The sequence below is a fragment of the Ranitomeya variabilis genome, chromosome 4 (assembly GCF_051348905.1).
Source record: "Ranitomeya variabilis isolate aRanVar5 chromosome 4, aRanVar5.hap1, whole genome shotgun sequence".
NCBI classification, from domain to species: domain Eukaryota; kingdom Metazoa; phylum Chordata; class Amphibia; order Anura; family Dendrobatidae; genus Ranitomeya; species Ranitomeya variabilis.
This window is the reverse complement of record NC_135235.1, coordinates 338,223,732-338,242,973: the sequence shown is the minus strand read 5'-3', so window position 1 is coordinate 338,242,973 and position 19,242 is coordinate 338,223,732. Positions and strand designations below refer to the sequence as shown.

Below are 19,242 nucleotides of genomic sequence, written 5' to 3'. Positions count from 1 at the left end.
CAAATACCGACGCATCCAGTGCACGACGTATGGAACGTGTGTCCATATGTCGCGATGCGTCGGTAATACAAGTCTATGTGAAAAAAACTGTATCCTGCGGGCAACTTTGCAGGATGCGTTTTTTTTCACAAAACGGCGCATTGTGACGGTGCAAGATAAACGGAAATGTGGAAGTAGCCTAATATGTGCGTGGCTGACAATCATGACATCACGTGAGTACAGCACTGAAGGACGGCTCCATTTAGACCATGTATGTCCAGATGTGTTTAATAAATGACAGACATTCAGAATCACTTATGGAAAGTTGCCTTCCTCAAATGAAAATCACAAATCAAAATCACTGAGAGAACATACACATAAAAAGGAAAGAAATTGATCAGATATAATGTATGACATTATATTCCCATACAAGACAATACTCCACACGCGGATTTTCATTAACTGTCGATCTTCAAGACAACAAGGGCTTAAAAGAATAAAATAAAGGAAAAGCTGATAAAACTTTCCCAGACTTGCGTTATTTGGACACAGTTATCTTCTAAGGGAGAGCGTGAGAACTTCATACTCAACAGGACTCGATGGACAGCACACCAAGCAAAGCCATCAGTTTATTAAGTGGTTATCAAACAAATCAACATCACAGATTTGATTTGTAATGGTAATAGGAAAGAAATGGAATAAACTCAAGGGTTAAAAATCCACTTAATCAGCATTCATGAATTCATTCTAATAAATAGGAAATGTCCTGCTATTATGGCAATACAACCCAGAAATCCCCCAATAATCCCCTGCTCAACAGAAACTTGTATCTGGAATTTAAAAAGCTTAGTCTTTTAGTGTTCTATCAATAAATGGTTCTAGTAGGGCGTTCTCTCCTAATGTGCTGGACTTACACCTGGAACCACCAACACAGCATTTATAGGGAGGGAAACGGGAGCAATGTGCAGAACTGGAGCCAAACGGGGTTAGGTCGGAAATGGAGGTAAAATCGTGTAGGCAAAACACTCATCTCATATGGAAAAAAAAACAGATGTTTAAAGCAAGTTTTGCTCAAGTCGAGAGCTCATGGACTGCTACTAGGCAAAAGCAAACAAAATGAACCATATACTGTGAAGTGCTGCTAATTAATGCAAAAAAGATGATGGTGCGGAAAACGGAAATAACTCGGACATTAAAATTCTGGCATAACACTACTGATTATCAATTATCCGGCAGAAAACAATATTTATTCTATGGTCTTCATCCTAAACACCTTTACCTGTACTTCGGAGGAGGGGTAAAAATACTATTTCTTGGTATTCAGAGGCACAGTGAAAAAGGAAGCAGACACCAAAATTCATGGATGCTGCTAATACAGGGTTGCCACAAAAGATGTAAGAACCAGGGACATTCTGTGGTTGTCGCAAGATGATGCCACTGTTTGACCCATCACCCCCCATCATCACCATTACAAACTCAATGATCCCACAGCCTGTTATAATAGGAAAGGGTTGGTGGTACTAGTCACAGCTTGTGCTGATAGATTGGGGACCACTGGTTGTGTCACCAACTGCTGAGGTGGCATCATAGCAGGCAAGCTCATGGGAGGAACACCTGGAGGCACTGCAGCTACTGGAAAGCCCCCCACTCCAGCCACAGGCTGCATTCCAACCATTGGGGACACGCTGGCTAGAGGGATTCCTGGGGCCATAGGGGACACTGACACCATGGGTGACACAGAACTATATGGAATTGTTGCAGGGGTCTGTCCAGCAGGGGTAACTTGCTGTCCCATTGACATCACTGGGCTGGAACGAAGCTGATTCAATGTAAGAGATGATTGTTGGTTGGGTTGGAATGGATTTGTTGTACTCGAACTGGTCCCTCCTATAATAAAACATACAGATATGTAAATATCATGCAGTTGCTTTTCCCACACAATTTATTAAATGGGTTGTCTGATCTTAGGCTTCAAGTGAATCCTCAAATCGTGTGCACTGCGCTGTGAGGATTTTCAAGTACAGGTCATGTGCCGACTAGACATATAATGAGCAGCCTCGCTTCTAGTTGGAATGTGGCCAGATGTATGCAAATAGCACCAGATAATCCTCACAGTGCACAAGTGCTTTATGAGACAGAACTGTTAACAAGCAGTGGCTCCTACATACACTACTTGGAGGCCATATACTACACCAGAGCATGCTGGGATTTAAAAATCATGTCTGGATGTGAAGCCCTTTTACAGGACATTATATATACACTTACATATATACATATGTATATATAGTAATATTAAGATGGCCACCGGACAGGTCCTTGAGGGGAGATATGTTTTATCGAGGTAGCCTCAGTGATGCAAGCCTGGGAAAGCAGACTCCAGCATGTATAGTGCTGAGACAGTTAATGGGGCTTATTAGGGCCAGGTGTAGGAGTAGTCAAAGAGATGGGTGGGACTGACTGCTCACATATCCAACCGCGGAGGCGTGGTCATGGCCAAACGTGTTGGAACCCTTGAAATTGTTCCAGAAAAGGAAGTATTTTTCCCAGAAAATTAATGCAATTACACATTGTTATACACATTTTTTCCTTTCTGTGTAATAGAACGCCACAAAAAAACAAAAAAAACAAAACAAAACAAAACAGAGGATAAAGGTAAATTTGACAATTTCACATAAAACCCCCAAAATGGCCTGGACAAAATTGTTGCCACCTTTCCAAAATGGTGTGCGTACAACTTTGTCTCAAGCATGTGATGCTTGTTCAAACTCACCTGTGGTAAGTCTTAGGACTTGAGAACCAAAATTGTGGAACAATATCAACAATCTCAAGGTTACAAGCCCATCTCCAGAGATCTTGATGTTTCTTTGTCCACAGTGCGCAACATAATCAAGAAGTTTACAACCTATGGTACTGTAGCTAATCTCCCTGTAGATGGACGGTGGAGAAAAAATGATGAAAGGTAGCAACGCAGGATAGCCGAATGGTGGATAAGAAGCACCAATCAGGTGCCAAATAAATTCTAACTGTCCTGCAGGCTCAGGGTGCATCAGTGTCAGTGGGAACTAGCCATTAACATTTGAATGAAATAAAGCACTATGGCAGGAGGACCCCACTGCTGACAGACAAAAAAAAGCTAGACTGAAGTTTTCCAAAATGTATGTAAGCCAAAACCCTTCTGAGAAAGCATCTCGTGGACAGATGAGACCAAGATAGAGCGTTTTCATAAAGCACATCATTCTTAAGTTAACAGAAAACAGAATAAGGCCTACAAAGAGAAGAACACAGTACCTACAGTCAAACATAGCGGAAATTCAAAGATTTTTTTTCTGCCTCTGTAACTGGGTGCCTTATTAGTGTGCAATGCAACATGAAATCTTAAGATTAAAAAGGATTCTGGGCTGCAATGTAGAGCACAGTGTCAGAAAGCTAGGTTTGCGTCCTAGTTCATGGGTCTTCAGCAGGACAATGACCCCAAACATACTTCAAGAAGCACCCAGTAATTGATGGAAAAAAAGGGCTGCAGAAGTAGACAGCAATGAGTCTGGATCTAAATCCCATTGAATACATTTGTAGAAAGCTTAAAATTGCTGTTGGGAGAAGGTGTCTTCAAATATTTGAGACCTGGAGCAATTTGCAAAAGAAGAGTGGTCCAAAATTCCAGTTGAGAGGTGTAAGAAGCTTGTTGATGGTTACAGGAAGCAATTGATTGCAGTTATTTATTCCAAAGGGTGTGCAACCAAATATTAAGTTGGGGGTGCCAACAATTTTGTCCAACCCATTACTGAGGTTGTGTGTGAAATTATGTCCAATTTACCTTTTTTTCTTCTGTTTGTTTTGTGTTGTTCCAATACAGACAAAGGAAATAAACATGTGTGTAACAAAACATGTGCAATTATATTAGACTCAAATGTATAAAATGGTAATAGTTTAGTGAAAAAATGTATATTAAAAAAAAATCTATATTTATTTAAAAGGGATGATGTACCCTTGTCCCTGACCCAGACAGATTGTATGCTGTATGAATGTTTCATAATAAATATATATATACATACATACATACATATATACAGCTCTGGCAAAAATTAAGAGACCACTGAAAAATTTTCAGTTTATCGGATTTTTCTCTTTATAGGTATATTTTTGAGTAAAATGTAAATTGTTCTTTTAGTCTATAAACATCTGACAACATGTCTCCAAAGTTGCAAGCAATGAATTTTGTATTTATTTTCTGAAAATGAGAAATTGTCAAAATAACAAAAAATGCATTGCTTGCAGACCTCAAATAATGCAAAAAAAGTTCATAATCATTTAGAAACAACAATACTAATGTTTTAACTTAGGAAGAGTTCAGAAATCAATATTTTGTGGAATAACCATGATTTTTAATCACAGCTTTCATGCGTCCTGGCATGCTTTCCACCAGTCTTTCACACTGCTTTTGGGTGACCTTACGCCACTCCTGGTACAAAAATTTAAGCCGTTCTTCTTTGATGGCTTGTGATTATCCATCTTCCTCTTGATTACATTCCAGAGATTTTCAATGGGGTTCAGGTCTGGAGATTGGGCTGGCCATGTCAGGGATTTGATGTGGTGGTCCTTCATCCACACCTTGGTTGACCTAGCTATGTGGCATGGTGCATTGTCCTGCTGGAAAAAACAGTCCTCAGAGTTGGGGAACATTGCCTGAGCAGAAGGAATCAACTGTTTTTCCAGGATAACCTTGTAGGCAGCTTGATTCATACGTCCTTCGCAAAGAACAACCTGCCCAATTCCAGCCTTGCTGAAGCATCCCCAGATCAACACCGATCCTCCACCAAATTTCACAGTGGGTGCAAGACACTGTGGCTTGTATGCCTCTTCAGGTCTCCATCTAACCATTAGACGAACAGGTGTTGATCTGGGATGCTTCAGCAAGGCTGGAATTGGGCAAGTTAATCTTTGCGAAGGACATATGAATCAAGCCGCATACAAGGTTAATTCTGGAAAAACATTTGATTCCTTCTGCTCAGGCAATGTTCCCCAACTCTGGAGACTCTTGGACCGCAATGCATGGACTGGCCACGGCTCTCCTGATTAAGCGTGACAGCCTCAAAAGCTAGATATGAAGCAATTATGCTCCAGTTGAAGGAGCCACAGCCAGTTTGTGCATGGAGGTCAGATATTACACCAATTTGCACGGATGTCTGCATGAGCACTAACTGTAAAAAAACCCTTTCCTACTTAAATGCCAGAATCACCTTTTCTCCACAAGTAATAAATGCCCCCTGGTAGTAAGAATCCTTTGTGTTGACTTATTTTTCAAGACTTCTGCTTTTACCGCAAACCACCTCTAGCATTAATATCAATAACTGCACCAGGAACTTCATTGGCATGGGTACCCAGGGTCAAGCAGCTTGCATGCTGCCAGGAGACCCGTTACCTGTAGGCCCGGCAGTATGCCTAGTGTAGATTTTGTTAGAGGAGGGATAATGCAATGGACCTTTTTCAGGGGTTGGCATAGGCTCTTGTGGTTCCAGTTAAGAGGAATCTTAATGCTCCACCGTAAAAGACATTTTGGACAATTGTATACGTCCAACTTTACTTTTGCTTATAGTCAAGAGGAACAGAAAAAATCCTTACCTAAACGGTTACCACAAAGTTCATGAAGGTATGGTAGTGTGAGTTTGGTGTGGAACAACTTGACCATGCCTCACAGAGCCCTGACCTCAACTCTACTGAACAGATTTGGAATTAACTAAAACACAGATTGTGAGGATGGCCCTCTCCTCTAACATCAGCAGCTGAAGACAAACTCTTCTGGATTAATGGGCCATAACAACTCAAATCTTGTAGAAAGGCTTTCCAAAAGAGTGGAAGCTGTTATATTGCGAAGTGGGGAATAACTATTTTTATATCTATGGATGTATAACTGGATGTGACAAAAACTCATGAAGGTGTAATTTGTAGTGATCCCAATACTTTTGTCTATATAGTTTATGTTGCATTTATATTGATAAGCCATAAAGGTCCCAGGATCAGATACAAACACATGAGGGAGCACACCTAAAAAGGTAAAGATCAAGCATTTTTTGTTTTCTATGGTTAAGTAGGTTTATTTTAATTATGACTCACCTGTAACTAGGAAGGGGTTTGAGGTTTTTGTGTTTTGTAGGGTGGGTTTTGAAATAAGAGAGTCCAAGTCTACTAGGGCTGCATTAGGCCCCAGAAATGACTCGGGTGTTTTCCTTGTAGGCCTAGAGCTTTCGGAAAGTGAGCCACTCATTGCTGCCATGTCAAAGGCATCTGGACTCTTTGATCCAAGTGATCGAGACATTGGAACTTCTCCAGCTAGAAGATCTAGCTCACCTGCAGGAAAAACAAAGAATGGCAATAAAGTAAGTACACTTATAATTATACATAGGTAACCAAAATGTGTGAACAAAATGGCCAGCCAGCAATGAAGTAGAGCATGAAATAAGTGCAAAGAACTTGAGAACTTTTTTGGAAAAAAAAAGTAAACTAAAAAGTGAAGGCTGACAATTTGAAACTTCAGCTAAACCACAAGTGAACGCAATCTTAAAATGGCATTTATAGCAATTTTCTGAAGATATAATGGTAACTAACAAGCAATGTTCTATTTTCATTCCAGTTCAGTGGCCTTTCACATTCTGAACACTTATGATGGGCAGCTTTGGAATGTGATCTCCAATCTAACAGTTTAGTACTTCTTCTGCATAGATAGGTGGCCAGTCTCATTTTTATTTATTATAGCGCCATTTACTCCATGGCGCTTTACATGTGAAAAGGGGTGCACATAATAAAAAAACAAGTACAATAATCTTAAAATATAAAAGTCACGACTGGTACAGGAGTTGAGAGACCCCTGCCCGCGGAAACTCTCAATCTACAGGGGACAGGTGAGAATACAGTAGGTGAGAGTAAGGCTGCTCATTGGTGGTTACTGCAGGTTGTACGCTTGTTGGAAGAGGTGAGTCTTCAGGCTCCATTTGAAGGTTTCCATGGTAGGCGAGAGTCTGATATGTTGGGGTAGAGAGTTCCAGAGTAGGGGGGATGCATGGGAGAAATCTTTTATGCGGTTGTGGGAAGAGGAGATGAGAGTGGAGTAGAGAAGATCTTGTGAGGATTGGAGGTTGCGTGCAGGTAAGTACCGGGAGATGAGGTCACAGATGTATGGAGGACACAGGTTGTGGATGGCTTTGTATGCCATGGTTAGAATTTTGAACTAGAGTCTCTGGGTAATGGGGAGCAGGTGAAGGGATTGACAGAGGGGAGACACAGGGGAATAGCGGGGGGATAGGTGGATTAGTCGGGCAGCAGAGTTTAGAATAAATTGGAGGGGTGCGAGAATGTTAGAGGGGAGGCCACAAAGTAGGAGGTTGCAGTATTCAAGGCAGGAGATGATGAGTGCATGGACTAGGGTTTTTGCAGATTCTTGGTTGAGCAATGTACGGGTCTGGGAATTATTTCTGAGTTGAAGTTGGCAGGAAGTGGAAACCGCTTGGATATGTGGTTTGAAGGAAAGATCAGAGTCAAGGGTTACTTCAAGGCAGCAATCTTGTGGGACTGGGGAGAGTGAGCAGCCATTTATTTTCATGGATAGGTCTGTTGGGGGAGTCAAGTGAGATGGGGGAAAGATGATTAATTTTGTATTGTCCATATTAAAATGAAGAAATCTAGCGGAGAAGAAGGATGAAACAGCGGACAGACATTGTGGGATTCTGGTTAGTAGGGAGGTAATATTGGATACAGAGAGGTAGATCTGTGTGTCATCAGCATAGAGGTGATACCGCAAGCCGTTAGATTCTATGAGCTGTCCCAATCCAAAGGTGTAAATGGAGAAGGGGGCCCCTGGACAGAACCTTGTGGGAGGAGGTGAGGAGGTGGTGTGTGAGTGGGAAACGCTGAATGTCCAGTCTGTTAGGTGTGAGGAGATCCAGGATAGGGCCAAGTCTGTGATGCCAAGAGATGAGAGGATGTCAAAGGCAGAGGATAGGTCCTGGAGGAGGACGATAGAGTAGTGTTGCTTGGCTTTGGTAGTTAGTAGGTCACTGGGTACTATAGTTAGGGCAGTTTCAGTGGAGTGATGCAGTCGGAAGCCAAATTGCAAGTGGTAGAAGCAGGAGCAGGAAGAGAGGTGGGAGGACAGTTTGAAATGGACATGTTTCAGTAGTTTTGAGGTAAAAAAAAGGGGGTAAAACGTGGATTTAAACTGCGCTGCTGAATGATTCAAGGTCCAAATATGTAGCACAAGACTTCTTCATCAGGACACCACAATTCAATATTTCTCCAGCAGCATTTTTTCAGTAGTTTTGAGGCATAGGAGAGAAGTGATATCGGGCGATAGCTAAATACAGAGGGTGGGTCAAGAGACGGATTTTTGAGGATGGGTGTGATTGAGGCATGTTTGAATCATGAGGGGGAAACAACAGTTGTTAGTGATAGGTTGAAGGGCTAGGGTTAGGATGAAGACTGTGGGGAGGTTTGGGATTAAGTGGGATGGGATTGGGTCAAGTGCACAGGTGGTGAGATGTGATCTTGAGAGTAGAGAGGAAAGTTGATCTTCTGTAATGGTGGAAAAGTAGGTTTTGGAGGAGGGCGGAGTAGTTAGGAAGAGGCGTTTTGGGGGCTATAGGCCAAAGACTTTCTCTAATGTTATCAATCTTCTGATTGAAGGATGAGGCAAAGTCTTCAGCTTAGATGAGTGGAGAGGGAGGAGGTGCTGGGGGACGGAGGAGAAAATTTAAAGTGTTGAATAGCTGTTTACGGTTGTGAGACAGGGAGGATATGAGAGATGAGAAGTAGGTTTGTTTTGATGTGGCGAGGGTGACCTTGAAAGTAGCGAGAGACTGTTTGAATGCAATGAAGTGCTCGTGGGAGTTGGATCTTTTCCATCTCTACTTAGCCACCCTGGGTAGCCAGTCTCAGTTCTTTGGTCAGGTTGGTGAGCCAGGCGTGTCTTTTGATTTTGCGAGCTTTGGTATGTGTGAGAGGGGCGACCGATTCAAGAGCTGCATCTATTGTTGTGTTATATAAAGTGGTGGCGACATCCGCATTGTGTAGGGAACTTATGTTTGTAAGAGGGAGAAGGGATTTAGAGAGAGTGTGGATCTAGGTATTTAAGATTTCTGTGAGGGTATGCAAGTTTGTGGGGTGGAGATTATGGACCCGAAGAGGAGAGGGAAGAGAATGTAAGTAGATTGTGGTCAGAAAGAGGGACAGGTGAGTTACAGAGGTTAGATAGGGAGCAGAGGCGGGTGAAGATGAGGTCCAGTGTGTGGCCATCTTTGTGAGTGGCTGCAGAAGTGAGGCCAAAGGAGGAAGTAAGATAGAAGTTTAGTGGCAGCTGAGAGGGAAGTGGCAATGGTGATGCTGAAGTCATCCATGATGATAGTGGGGATGTCAGTGGAGAGGAAATGAAGTAGCCAGGTGGTGAAGTGGTTGAAGAAGCTGGTAGCTGGCTCTGGGCGGCAGTAAATGACAGCCAGTTGGAGGAGGAATAGATGGCCACAGTGTACCTCAAAGGAAGGGAGGGTAACAGATGGATTTGGGTGAACGAACAGTTATCGGACAGGAGAAATCCAACTCCTCTGCTATGCTTGCTGCTGGGGCGGGGGTGTTAGAAAGATGGAATCCACCATACAAAAGTGCAGCAGGAGAGGCTGTGTCAGAGGGGGTGAGCCAGGTCTCGGTGATGGAGAGGAAGGAAAGTTTGTGAGTAATAAAAAAGATTCATGGATGTAGGAAAGTTTGTTGCAGACAGAGCGAGTGTTCCATAGAGCTCCTGTTAGTGGGACTGGGCAGGCGGTGGCTGGGTGAATGGGTATAAGGTTTGAGAGATTACGGATATTTGTGATAAAGCATGTATGAGAGGTGGAAATGACAGTGGGAATGTGGTGAGGAGGACCAGGATCTGGAGAAATATCACCAGCAGAGAGGATGAGCAGTGAGAGTCTTAGTAGGTGGGAGCAGGAGAGGGTATGAGGGGGCTATGTGTTTGGAGACAGAGGATTGTATGTTGAGGAACAGATCTGAGGATGAGGCGAGATGGATAGAGAGGATGGAGGGAGAGATAACCAGTTCCTTACTACGGTAGGTGTAGGGATTAGTAGAAAGTGAAGGACTATGGGAGTGAATGAAAAAAACAGAAACATTGTTTACAGTGACTATGTATCCAGGTACCTTCCATTCCCTTCTGGTTCAATTCTGGATTCATTCATAGCTCCACACTTCTATGATGTACTTGTATGGTGCAAGCTGCAGACTGAAGTCTTGCAGACGTATTGTTTGCAATATATTTGCTAAAAAATGTGCTGCATTCAGATGTGGAGATGAGGGGAGTGGTATGTGCTCATCTTGGTCAGATAATTAAGATGGCGCCAGATGCAAGACGATCAACGCAGAGTAAACAAGGTCATAAATAACATTGGGTGCATAGCAGGGGTTAGTTGAAAAGCATACCAAGAAACAGAGGTAGGGAAAGTCAGTATGGAAAGCTGGGTCACGTACATTCTGGATTAATTCATAGCTCCACACTTCTATGATGTCTGACTAAAACCGGCCATACACATTAGATGGCTGTTGGTTGACCGCTGCTTTGGACGATCGTTCATACAATGGTGCTCATTCAGCAAAGCACTCATGTGTTCTCTATGAAAAAGCCTGGGGTTGGCTTATCTCTGGTACGGCAAAGTGATCCGCAATCAGAGATTGGACATTCCCAATCAACATTTTTCCAGACAATTCAGTCAATACTGGCAGATTAGGCCGATATTAATCTAATGTGTATAAGGGGAAAATACACAAACTGTGTACAGACTCCCCAGTCTATTCCAATGAGGTTAAGCTTTACATTACGCTCACTGACTCCTGCTTGTAAGTGATGACGTGGATAAATCTATCACAAGCTGGAGGCAGAAGAGATAGGCTGGAGTTGACGACCAAAGGAACATTCTGAGACTCTGTAGTGTAAGTCGGTGCAGAAGTTGTGTGTCACTGAATAGATGTGAAATATTGTGGGTTTTAGGAAACAGTGCTTTAAAAGGAACCTGTCATGTCATTTTTAGCAACTAAACTATCCCCAATGTGTTGTTAGTGATGCAATGTGAATCACTAACACATTGTTTTCAATCAAACCAGCGCCGTAATCATCTCCAAAAATCACTTTGTATAGTAATATAGTACCTTCTCTTTCAGTCATAGGGGTGGCAATAGGAGAGCCTGTGACTGAAAGAAAATGAAGCGCCACACCTATGACTGAAAGACAAGGTACCATATAACTATACACCGTGATTTTTGGAGAAGATCAAGGCACAGTTTTGACTGAAAACAATGCGTTAGTGATGCACATTGCTAAAAATAATGTGACGGTTTCCCTTTAAGCTCAGATCCCATAATATATCTCCATACTGTATGCACCAAACTAATTTTCCTTTATGTGGGGCCATAAAGCAATCATAGCATAGAAACTCCAAAAAAGGGGAAGCTTTACGCAAGGCCAAGGCACATGTTTAAAAATATGTAAAGTTTATAAGAGACATTATAAAAACAAATATAATCTAAAATAGAAAAAAAAAACATCCTCACTAAATCTGTTCTTTTTCACATTACAATGACAACTGGGAAACATAAGAAATCTCCACGTATCCCAAGAACTCAGCCATGCCCTCCTCTACAGTCTCCCGTGTACGGCTGTAAGACAACTGGACTGTGGCCGAAGCCTCCGTGTCATGACCTATCTGCAGTAGGACGAAGGATGGCTGAGCCCTGCCAACATAACTAAAGGTACCTTCACACTAAGCGACTTTGCAGCGAGAACGACGACGATCCGTGACGTTGCAGCGTCCTGGATAGCGATCTCGTTGTGTTTGACACGCAGCAGCGATCTGGATCCCGCTGTGATATCTCTGGTCGGAGCTAGAAGTCCAGAACTTTATTTCGTCGCTGATCACCCGCTGTCATCGCTGGATCGGTGTGTGTGACACCGATCCGGCGATGTGTTCACTTGTAACCAGGGTAAATATCGGGTTACTAAGCGCAGGGCCGCGCTTAGTAACCCGATATTTACCCTGGTTACCATTGTAAAAGTAAAATAAAAAACACTACATACTCACCTTCTGATGTCTGTCCCGTCCCCCGCCGGCGGCTTCCCTGCACTGAATGTGTCAGCGCCGGCCGGCCGTAAAGCAGAGCACAGCGGTGACGTCACCACTGTGCTCTACTTTACTGCCGGCGCTGACACATTCAGTGCAGGAAGCTCTGAGCAGCAGCGCGTAACCTGCCGGGGGACGTGACACACATCAGAAGGTGAGTATGTACGTTTTTTTTTTTTTTTTTTTACTTTTACAATGGTAACCAGGGTAAATATCGGGTTACTAAGCGCAGCCCTGCACTTAGTAACCCGATGTTTACCCTGGTTACCCGGGTGCTGCAGGGGGACTTCGGCATCGTTGAAGACAGTTTCAACGATGCAGAAGTCGTTCCCCTGATCGTTGGTCGCTGGAGAGAACTGTCTGTGTGACAGCTCCCCAGCGACCTAAACAGCGACGCTGCAGCGATCGGCTCGTTGTCTATATCGCTGCAGCGTCGCTGAGTGCGACGGTACCTTAAGAAGGTGGGCATTCAGTTGGCCACCAGCTGAAGGAAGAACTAGTTAGTAGAAGATTAACCACTATGTCGCCTTCAGGATTTCTACAAGGCTGATCGTTTTAGGATCATGCAGAGAATGCTGCAGAATAATAAACAGAAAGGTTAACTATATTTTTTGTCTAAACATGCAAATAGCCTCTTCAGAGAGGAAGAGGACATGACTACTAGCACCACCTATTGGATGTAGAAATCCTAAAAGTCAGTATCGACCCATTAACGAGCCTCATCACATGACTTGCGATAAGAAGCCAAACAGAATCTCCATTTGCAGACATGTGTCTGGGTGTTTGCCTTTCATCAGCACAAAGCAGGAGATATGGTTTGGATAGATGAGAGGATTCTTAAATGGGGCCTAAGGGGGAACATTTCTTTTTGCGGACAGTGCCAAGCCAGTGTAAGGAGACATAGGCCATAAAATGTTCCTCTGGGAATTTATATATGCAAATATCCTCTTCAGGGAGGGATTGGACAAACTCTAAGGCCACCTTCTGGATGTAATTATCGACCCTATAAAGAGCCTTGCCACATGACTCTGGATAAGAAGCAAAACCAGAAACTAGTCATTATTAGGCTTAGTGTTCCTTTAAAAAAAAAAAAAAAAAAAAGTAGAAAGATTGGCCCCAATTCACCGGTGTTAAGTCAGAATCCTGTTGTAAAGGGTTTGAAAAGTTGTAACATTTTGGCGCAATTCAAGACTATTGGCCTTCTCATGCCATTTCCCTCCAGTTCTGAGAAAGTAGGTGAGGCTGGGACAGGGGGCATTGCGATGAGCGCAGGTGTTCACCACCACAAATCTTACTCTAGCAGGGACTGGAGTAAGCCTTGGGGCGAGGCGTTACACAGGGATGCTCGTCTCATTGCGCCTCACCTGTTTATTAGGACATGCGTCTTCAGGAATCAGGGAGCATCGCATTTCACCTCGCCCCTCATCAACAACGGTGTGAACATCACTAGTCTTAAAGGGAACCTTTCACGTCAGTTTTAGCAACTAAACTGTCTCCAGTCTGCTGGTAGTGATACAATGTGTGCCACCCTCACTTTTCCCAATCGAAACCGCGCTGTAATCATCTCCAAAAATCACTTTGTATCGTTATACAGCACCTTCTCTTTCAGTCATAGGGGTGGGCTTCATTTTCCTTCAGTCACGGGCTCGTCATATTGTGGAGCCACTCAACACTGCACTAGCGCGGGATTTTAGAGCAGATTCCAGTGACCCAAAAAAAAATGAAGCCCCACCCCTATGACTGATAGAGAAGGTACTATACATCTATACAAAGTGATTTTGGAGATGATTAGGTCTGTTTTCATTGAAGACCGTGTTGGTGACACACACTGCATCACTACCAGCACACTGGGGACAGGTTAGTTGCTAACGAGACAGGTTCCCTTTATGGAAACGTGACGTTTGTTCTACGTTTTGCTTCTATTTGACCAATTTTTTCAAATAATCCATTTCTATCATTTTGTATGTTTAACTGGGAGATTAAAACCTAAGCAAAGGTCCAGCCATACATGTGCAACAGACTCATGTTCTTAAACCTAATGCTACGCACAAACAAATCGTATACTGCAGGTTGTAAAGCCAGCCATACACCCAAGGCTCTGCTGGTAAAGGCCCCGATTCCCCCATGCACCCAGCGCACCCCAGGAGACCATCCTGGGGGTAAACACTGGTGGGTTTATTAAACATTTACTGTATACATTATTTAAGTGTGAGATAAAGACTAACGTATGCCACGGTTTGCCCACATCATCGGAGGCTGGTATCAGAGTCGGATGGTGAGGATTACACCGGACCTAGACTTCTAATGGAAGCAGAGAAAGGGAGCAGAGCCCTGCATTAGCCATCAGCCACCCGCTTCACGAGCAAGCAGCTATTCCTCTGGCCTCCCCTACACATACACATGGTCGTCTCAGCATGACAGACGCTTGTATTACTGGGACTAAAATCCAACAGCTCACAGATAGCTGGGGCCCCTCAAAGCTTTGGGAGGACGGAGGAAAAAAGTCTGTGGCTACTTCCCTATAAATGTACATACTACAAAGGAACATAAAACATTGAGTGTTATATGTCAGCATACAGTGGGAAATGTCATTTGCTGGAACACCATTTATCCTTATACTAGTTTTAATTCGTCTTTTAGTCATAACAAAATAGCTAACACTGCCCATAGATGTGACAATACAAGGTAAAGAAGACTCAGTAAAAAGGTTTCCCCTAAGCCATCCTAATTAAGTATGGAATGGTGCATAAGTGTATGAAAATACTTACCGACCAATGGCTTCCAAGGTTCCTCGCACCGCTCCAGTCCACTTTTGGCCCATGAGGTCTGAGAGCAGACTCACTGGGGTTCATACAGGGGTTTGTGTGTGAAGCATGAGTCTATGAAGCCTTGCTTTGTTTCCGATAGACTTAAACGGCAATAATAACACCCAGAGCACTGCGAGCCGGGAAAGCTGAAGAGCTGTCACTCCCATGGGCCACAAGAGGACAGGAGCAGACCTGTCACTCCCATGGGCCAGAAGCAGACCTGTCACTCCCATGGGCCAGAAGAGGACAGGAGCAGAGCTGTCACTCCCATGGGCCAGGAGAGGACAGGAGCAGACCTGTCACTCCCATGGGCCAGAAGAGGACAGGAGCAGACCTGTCACTCCCATGGGCCAGAAGAGGACAGGAGCTGAGCTGTCACCCCCATGGGCCAGAAGAGGACAGGAGCAGAGTTGTCACTCCCATGAGCGAGAAGAAAACAGGAGCAGAGCTGTCACTCCCATGGGCCAGAAAAGGAAAGGAGCAGAGCTGTCACTCCCATGGGCCAGAAGATGACAGGAGCAGAGCTGTCACTCCCATGGGCCAGAAAAGGAAAGGAGCAGAGCTGTCACTCCCATGGGCCAGAAGATGACAGGAGCAGAGCTGTCACTCCCATGGGCCAGAAAAGGAAAGGAGCAGAGCTGTCACTCCCATGGGCCAGAAGAGGACAGGAGCAGAGCTGTCACTCCCATGGGCCAGAAGAGGACAGGAGCAGAGCTGTCACTCCCATGGGCCAGAAGAGGACAGGAGCAGAGCTGTCACTCCCATGGGCCAGAAGAGGACAGGAGCAGAGCTGTCACTCCCATGGGCCAGAAGAGGACAGGAGCAGAGCTGTCACTCCCATGGGCCAGAAGAGGACAGGAGCAGAGCTGTCACTCCCATGGGCCAGAAGAGGACAGGAGCAGAGCTGTCACTCCCATGGGCCAGAAGAGGACAGGAGCAGAGCTGTCACTCCCATGGGCCAGAAGAAGACAGGAGCAGAGCTGTCACTCCCATGGGCCAGAAGAGGACAGGAGCAGAGCTGTCACTCCCATGGGCCAGAAGAGGACAGGAGCAGAGCTGTCACTCCCATGGGCCAGAAGAGGACAGGAGCAGAGCTGTCACTCCCATGGGCCAGAAGAGGTCAGGAGCAGAGCTGTCACTCCCATGGGCCAGAAGAGGACAGGAGAAGCGCTGGACACTGGAGAAGACTGTGATCAGTTAATATACTTGTACTACATCATTCACATAGTTAAGAGGCTTATGGAAAAAACATTTCTTTACTGAAACAGTCATTAATGGAAGCAGAAAAAGCCGCGCTCACCAATCCTTTCTGCTTCTATCAATGACTCTTCCATTACACTTTTGAGCATCAGCACCATGACCTTTCCTATTGTTGCAGAAGCTCGCAATAGGAATAAGGTTATACATGTGTTGTCTTTCGCTGGTGCCTCCTTTATCATTTTGCCATTTCTTTACTGAGACTTCTTTAGCAAATCGAATGTAAATGATAATTTCACTATTATCCTTATTTTTATGAAACGTACTGTTTTCAAAGACAGTGCACTACAGTGCACTCACATTGCACAATCCTAGGAATGATCGTTTCCGGACAACCGCGCAGTGTAAACTGGCTGACTATCACCAGAGAATCAAATGGAATGCTCGTTCATCAGACTAAATTAACTTTTGACTTAAAAAGAAGAAAAATCACCATACTGAGCAGTGCATTGCGTTGTGTAAACAGGACCTGTGCTGTCGACAGCACATCTCAATGTGTAATCTGGACCTCTGTTGTGGGTGGCACATCTCAATGTGTAAACTGGTCCTGTGTTGTGGTCAGCACATCGCGCTGTGTAAACTGGATCTGTGCTGTGGGCAGCACATCGCGCTGTGTAAACTGGATCTGTGCTGTGGGCAGCACATCGCGCTGTGTAAACTGGATCTGTGCTGTGGGCAGCACATCGCGCTGTGTAAACTAGACTGGTGCTGTGGGCAGCACATCGCACTGTGTAAACTGGACCGGTGCTGTGGGCAGCACATCGCACTGTGTAAACTGGACCAATGCTGTGGGCAGCACATCGCACTGTGTAAACTGGACATGTGCTGTGGGCAGCACATCGCACTGTGTAAACTGGTCCTTTGTTGTAGGCAGCACATCGCACTGTGTAAACTGGTCCTTTGTTGTGGGCAGCACATCGCACTGTGTAAACTGGACCTGTGTTGCAGAGAACAATTGAAGCCTATGAGCAGTGAGTGATAGAACCATCTGTCATCAATGTGCAGGGAAGATTGTCTCTCTGTGTTAACAGGCTAAACAAAAGAGATAAGCCAAAGCATAAGTTGGTATATGAGCAATGTGTAAGCGCATGTTCACACCGGCCATTTCACAGCCAAAACCCAAGATAAAAAGGAGTATATGCCCTGTAGTAAGTAATAGTACAAGTAAAGAACATGGGGTACCTAGTGAACACTAAGGTGAGGTTTTAGTACTAGAGGAAAGGACAGTCCCCAATTGGGTACACCTTGTCATGTCACAGTGGATGGCTTTTATGCTTTTTTATATCAAGTGTTAACCAAGTATCTATGCTATAGTATGTTATGTGTTTGTTTTTATCTTGGGTTTTGTGTAAGCTATTAAACATCCTTGATTGGCAAATATGTAGCTGATGGGTGATTGTTTAATGGAACAAATCAGCTTAAAGTTTGGGTTCTGCTCATTCACTAACGCGGGCACCATGGCGGTCTCAGAGCAAGTGGGCCATCTGTACAAACAGACGATGAGGTGATTGTAGGAGTAGCTGCTTTCATCATTTGCAAAGAAAAAATAAAGGAGCATACAATGCTTACGTTTCTAATAGTTGCTTCTTTGCCTCTAATAACATTTTAAAGAAAAAAACATTTATAGTACTGAGACACAGCGACATGTGCAAAAGACAAAGCAAAAAGCTGAGGGGCAATGGATTCACAGTAAGCAAGCAGGTAGGAAAGAGAGCACTTCCAAACCTGTGCTGCTTCCTGAATGGGGAAGGGTGGTCCTCAGGTGGTCAAAATCGGAAAACTCATCTTTATCTGCAGAACTGATGAACTGGTCATAGGTGGCACTGGCTAATGTGGCAGGTGGAGCAGACAGACGGGCACATATACAAAGACAAACAGGTTAAAAACAAGACAAGTCCCACAAAAGACAGCCAAAATAAGTGAGCATCATTAAAAGAATGATGCCTGATTAGCAAAAATCTGGAATAACACAAATTCTGCAACAAAAAAGGAAAACATGTCTTAGAAATAAAGCAAGTACATTAAGTCCATGACTTATGTACCAATAGTTTGGATATGCACCATATAGTTTCTTGGAAACCTTATGTCACAATCCAGTAAAGCAGCAGAGCAGAGGGAAAGTCATGAGCAGCAGGCATGGTGGAGAACACAGCCAGCAAGTGCTGAGGAACGCGATCTCCACAAAGCCCCACCGCTCCACCATCAGGGGAACGCAGCACACACATATAAAAGGAAACGCAGCTGGTGCTGCTTAGTAGTTTATCAAAGGGGAATCTCATTTATGGCTTGTCTGAAGCAGGCCACCTCAGATATCAAGTTTAAAATAAATGGGGTCTGCCTGTGCACGAGGGCAGCTCTCACTATTCACTTCTATGGGATTTTTGTTACTGCCCTACAAGTTAATGGGGAGACTCACCCAAACATTTGATAATTTGATCAAAAGCTTGAGGCTGCACTACTGAAAGCTGCTGGTGTTGAGAGCAGTGTTGTCAGCAGTGTTGTCAGAGAACTTGGAGTATAACCCCCAACAATCACATACTAGCAGTCTCTCCTAACAGTTCACTATAAGCAAAGAAGGACCTACCCACAGTCCCATTTGTACTTGGTTTAGAAGGAGAGCCTCCCCAGGGGTCAGAGAAGGTAGCTGCAGGAGCCCATGGGTCCGTCGTCTGCTTAGCTGCCATAGAAGGACTTGAAGACCAAGGGTCATTGCTATGAGCGCCAACAGCAGGAGCCGAACCTTAAAAAAACCAAAACAAAACAACAAAAAACAGAAGGAACAATGAATCTGCTATTCCAATATCTTATTAAAGAAGCACTCCCACTAACTCTTGTATAGATGACCTGTGTGTATATGTGCCCGTGGTGCGAGTGTGTTCATACACTCCCCTACTGCTGCTCACTCTGGTGTCCAGCACCGCTCTGCTGCTCTTCTCAGTGACGTCACCGCCAATGAGACCTGCCAGCTCATTCTATACTCAGTGTGAGACGGAAGTCTCTTTTACAATGTCAGTCTATAGAGCAGTGATGGCGAACCTATGGCACACGTG

General features: G+C 44.3%; 1 protein-coding gene across 8 annotated transcripts in view; it reads right to left on the bottom strand.

Annotated features, from left to right (window-relative positions):
• Positions 1 to 590: 590 nt before the first annotated feature.
• Positions 591 to 19,242, bottom strand: part of LOC143764734 (epsin-1-like) — a 183,614-nt gene continuing 164,962 nt past the window's right edge. For 4 of the 8 annotated variants that reach the window (XM_077250624.1, XM_077250622.1, XM_077250623.1 and 1 more), the window contains 4 exons: positions 18,777 to 18,932; positions 17,918 to 18,019; positions 6,091 to 6,324; positions 591 to 1,866 (listed from right to left, as the gene is read on the bottom strand). In XM_077250624.1, the coding sequence (XP_077106739.1) occupies positions 1,475 to 1,866; positions 6,091 to 6,324; positions 17,918 to 18,019; positions 18,777 to 18,932 (884 nt within the window). In that variant the 3' untranslated portion in view covers positions 591 to 1,474. The remainder of the gene's footprint in view (positions 1,867 to 6,090; positions 6,325 to 17,917; positions 18,020 to 18,776; positions 18,933 to 19,242) is intronic. The other 4 variants (XM_077250627.1, XM_077250628.1, XM_077250630.1 and 1 more) reach the window with 1 other exon arrangement.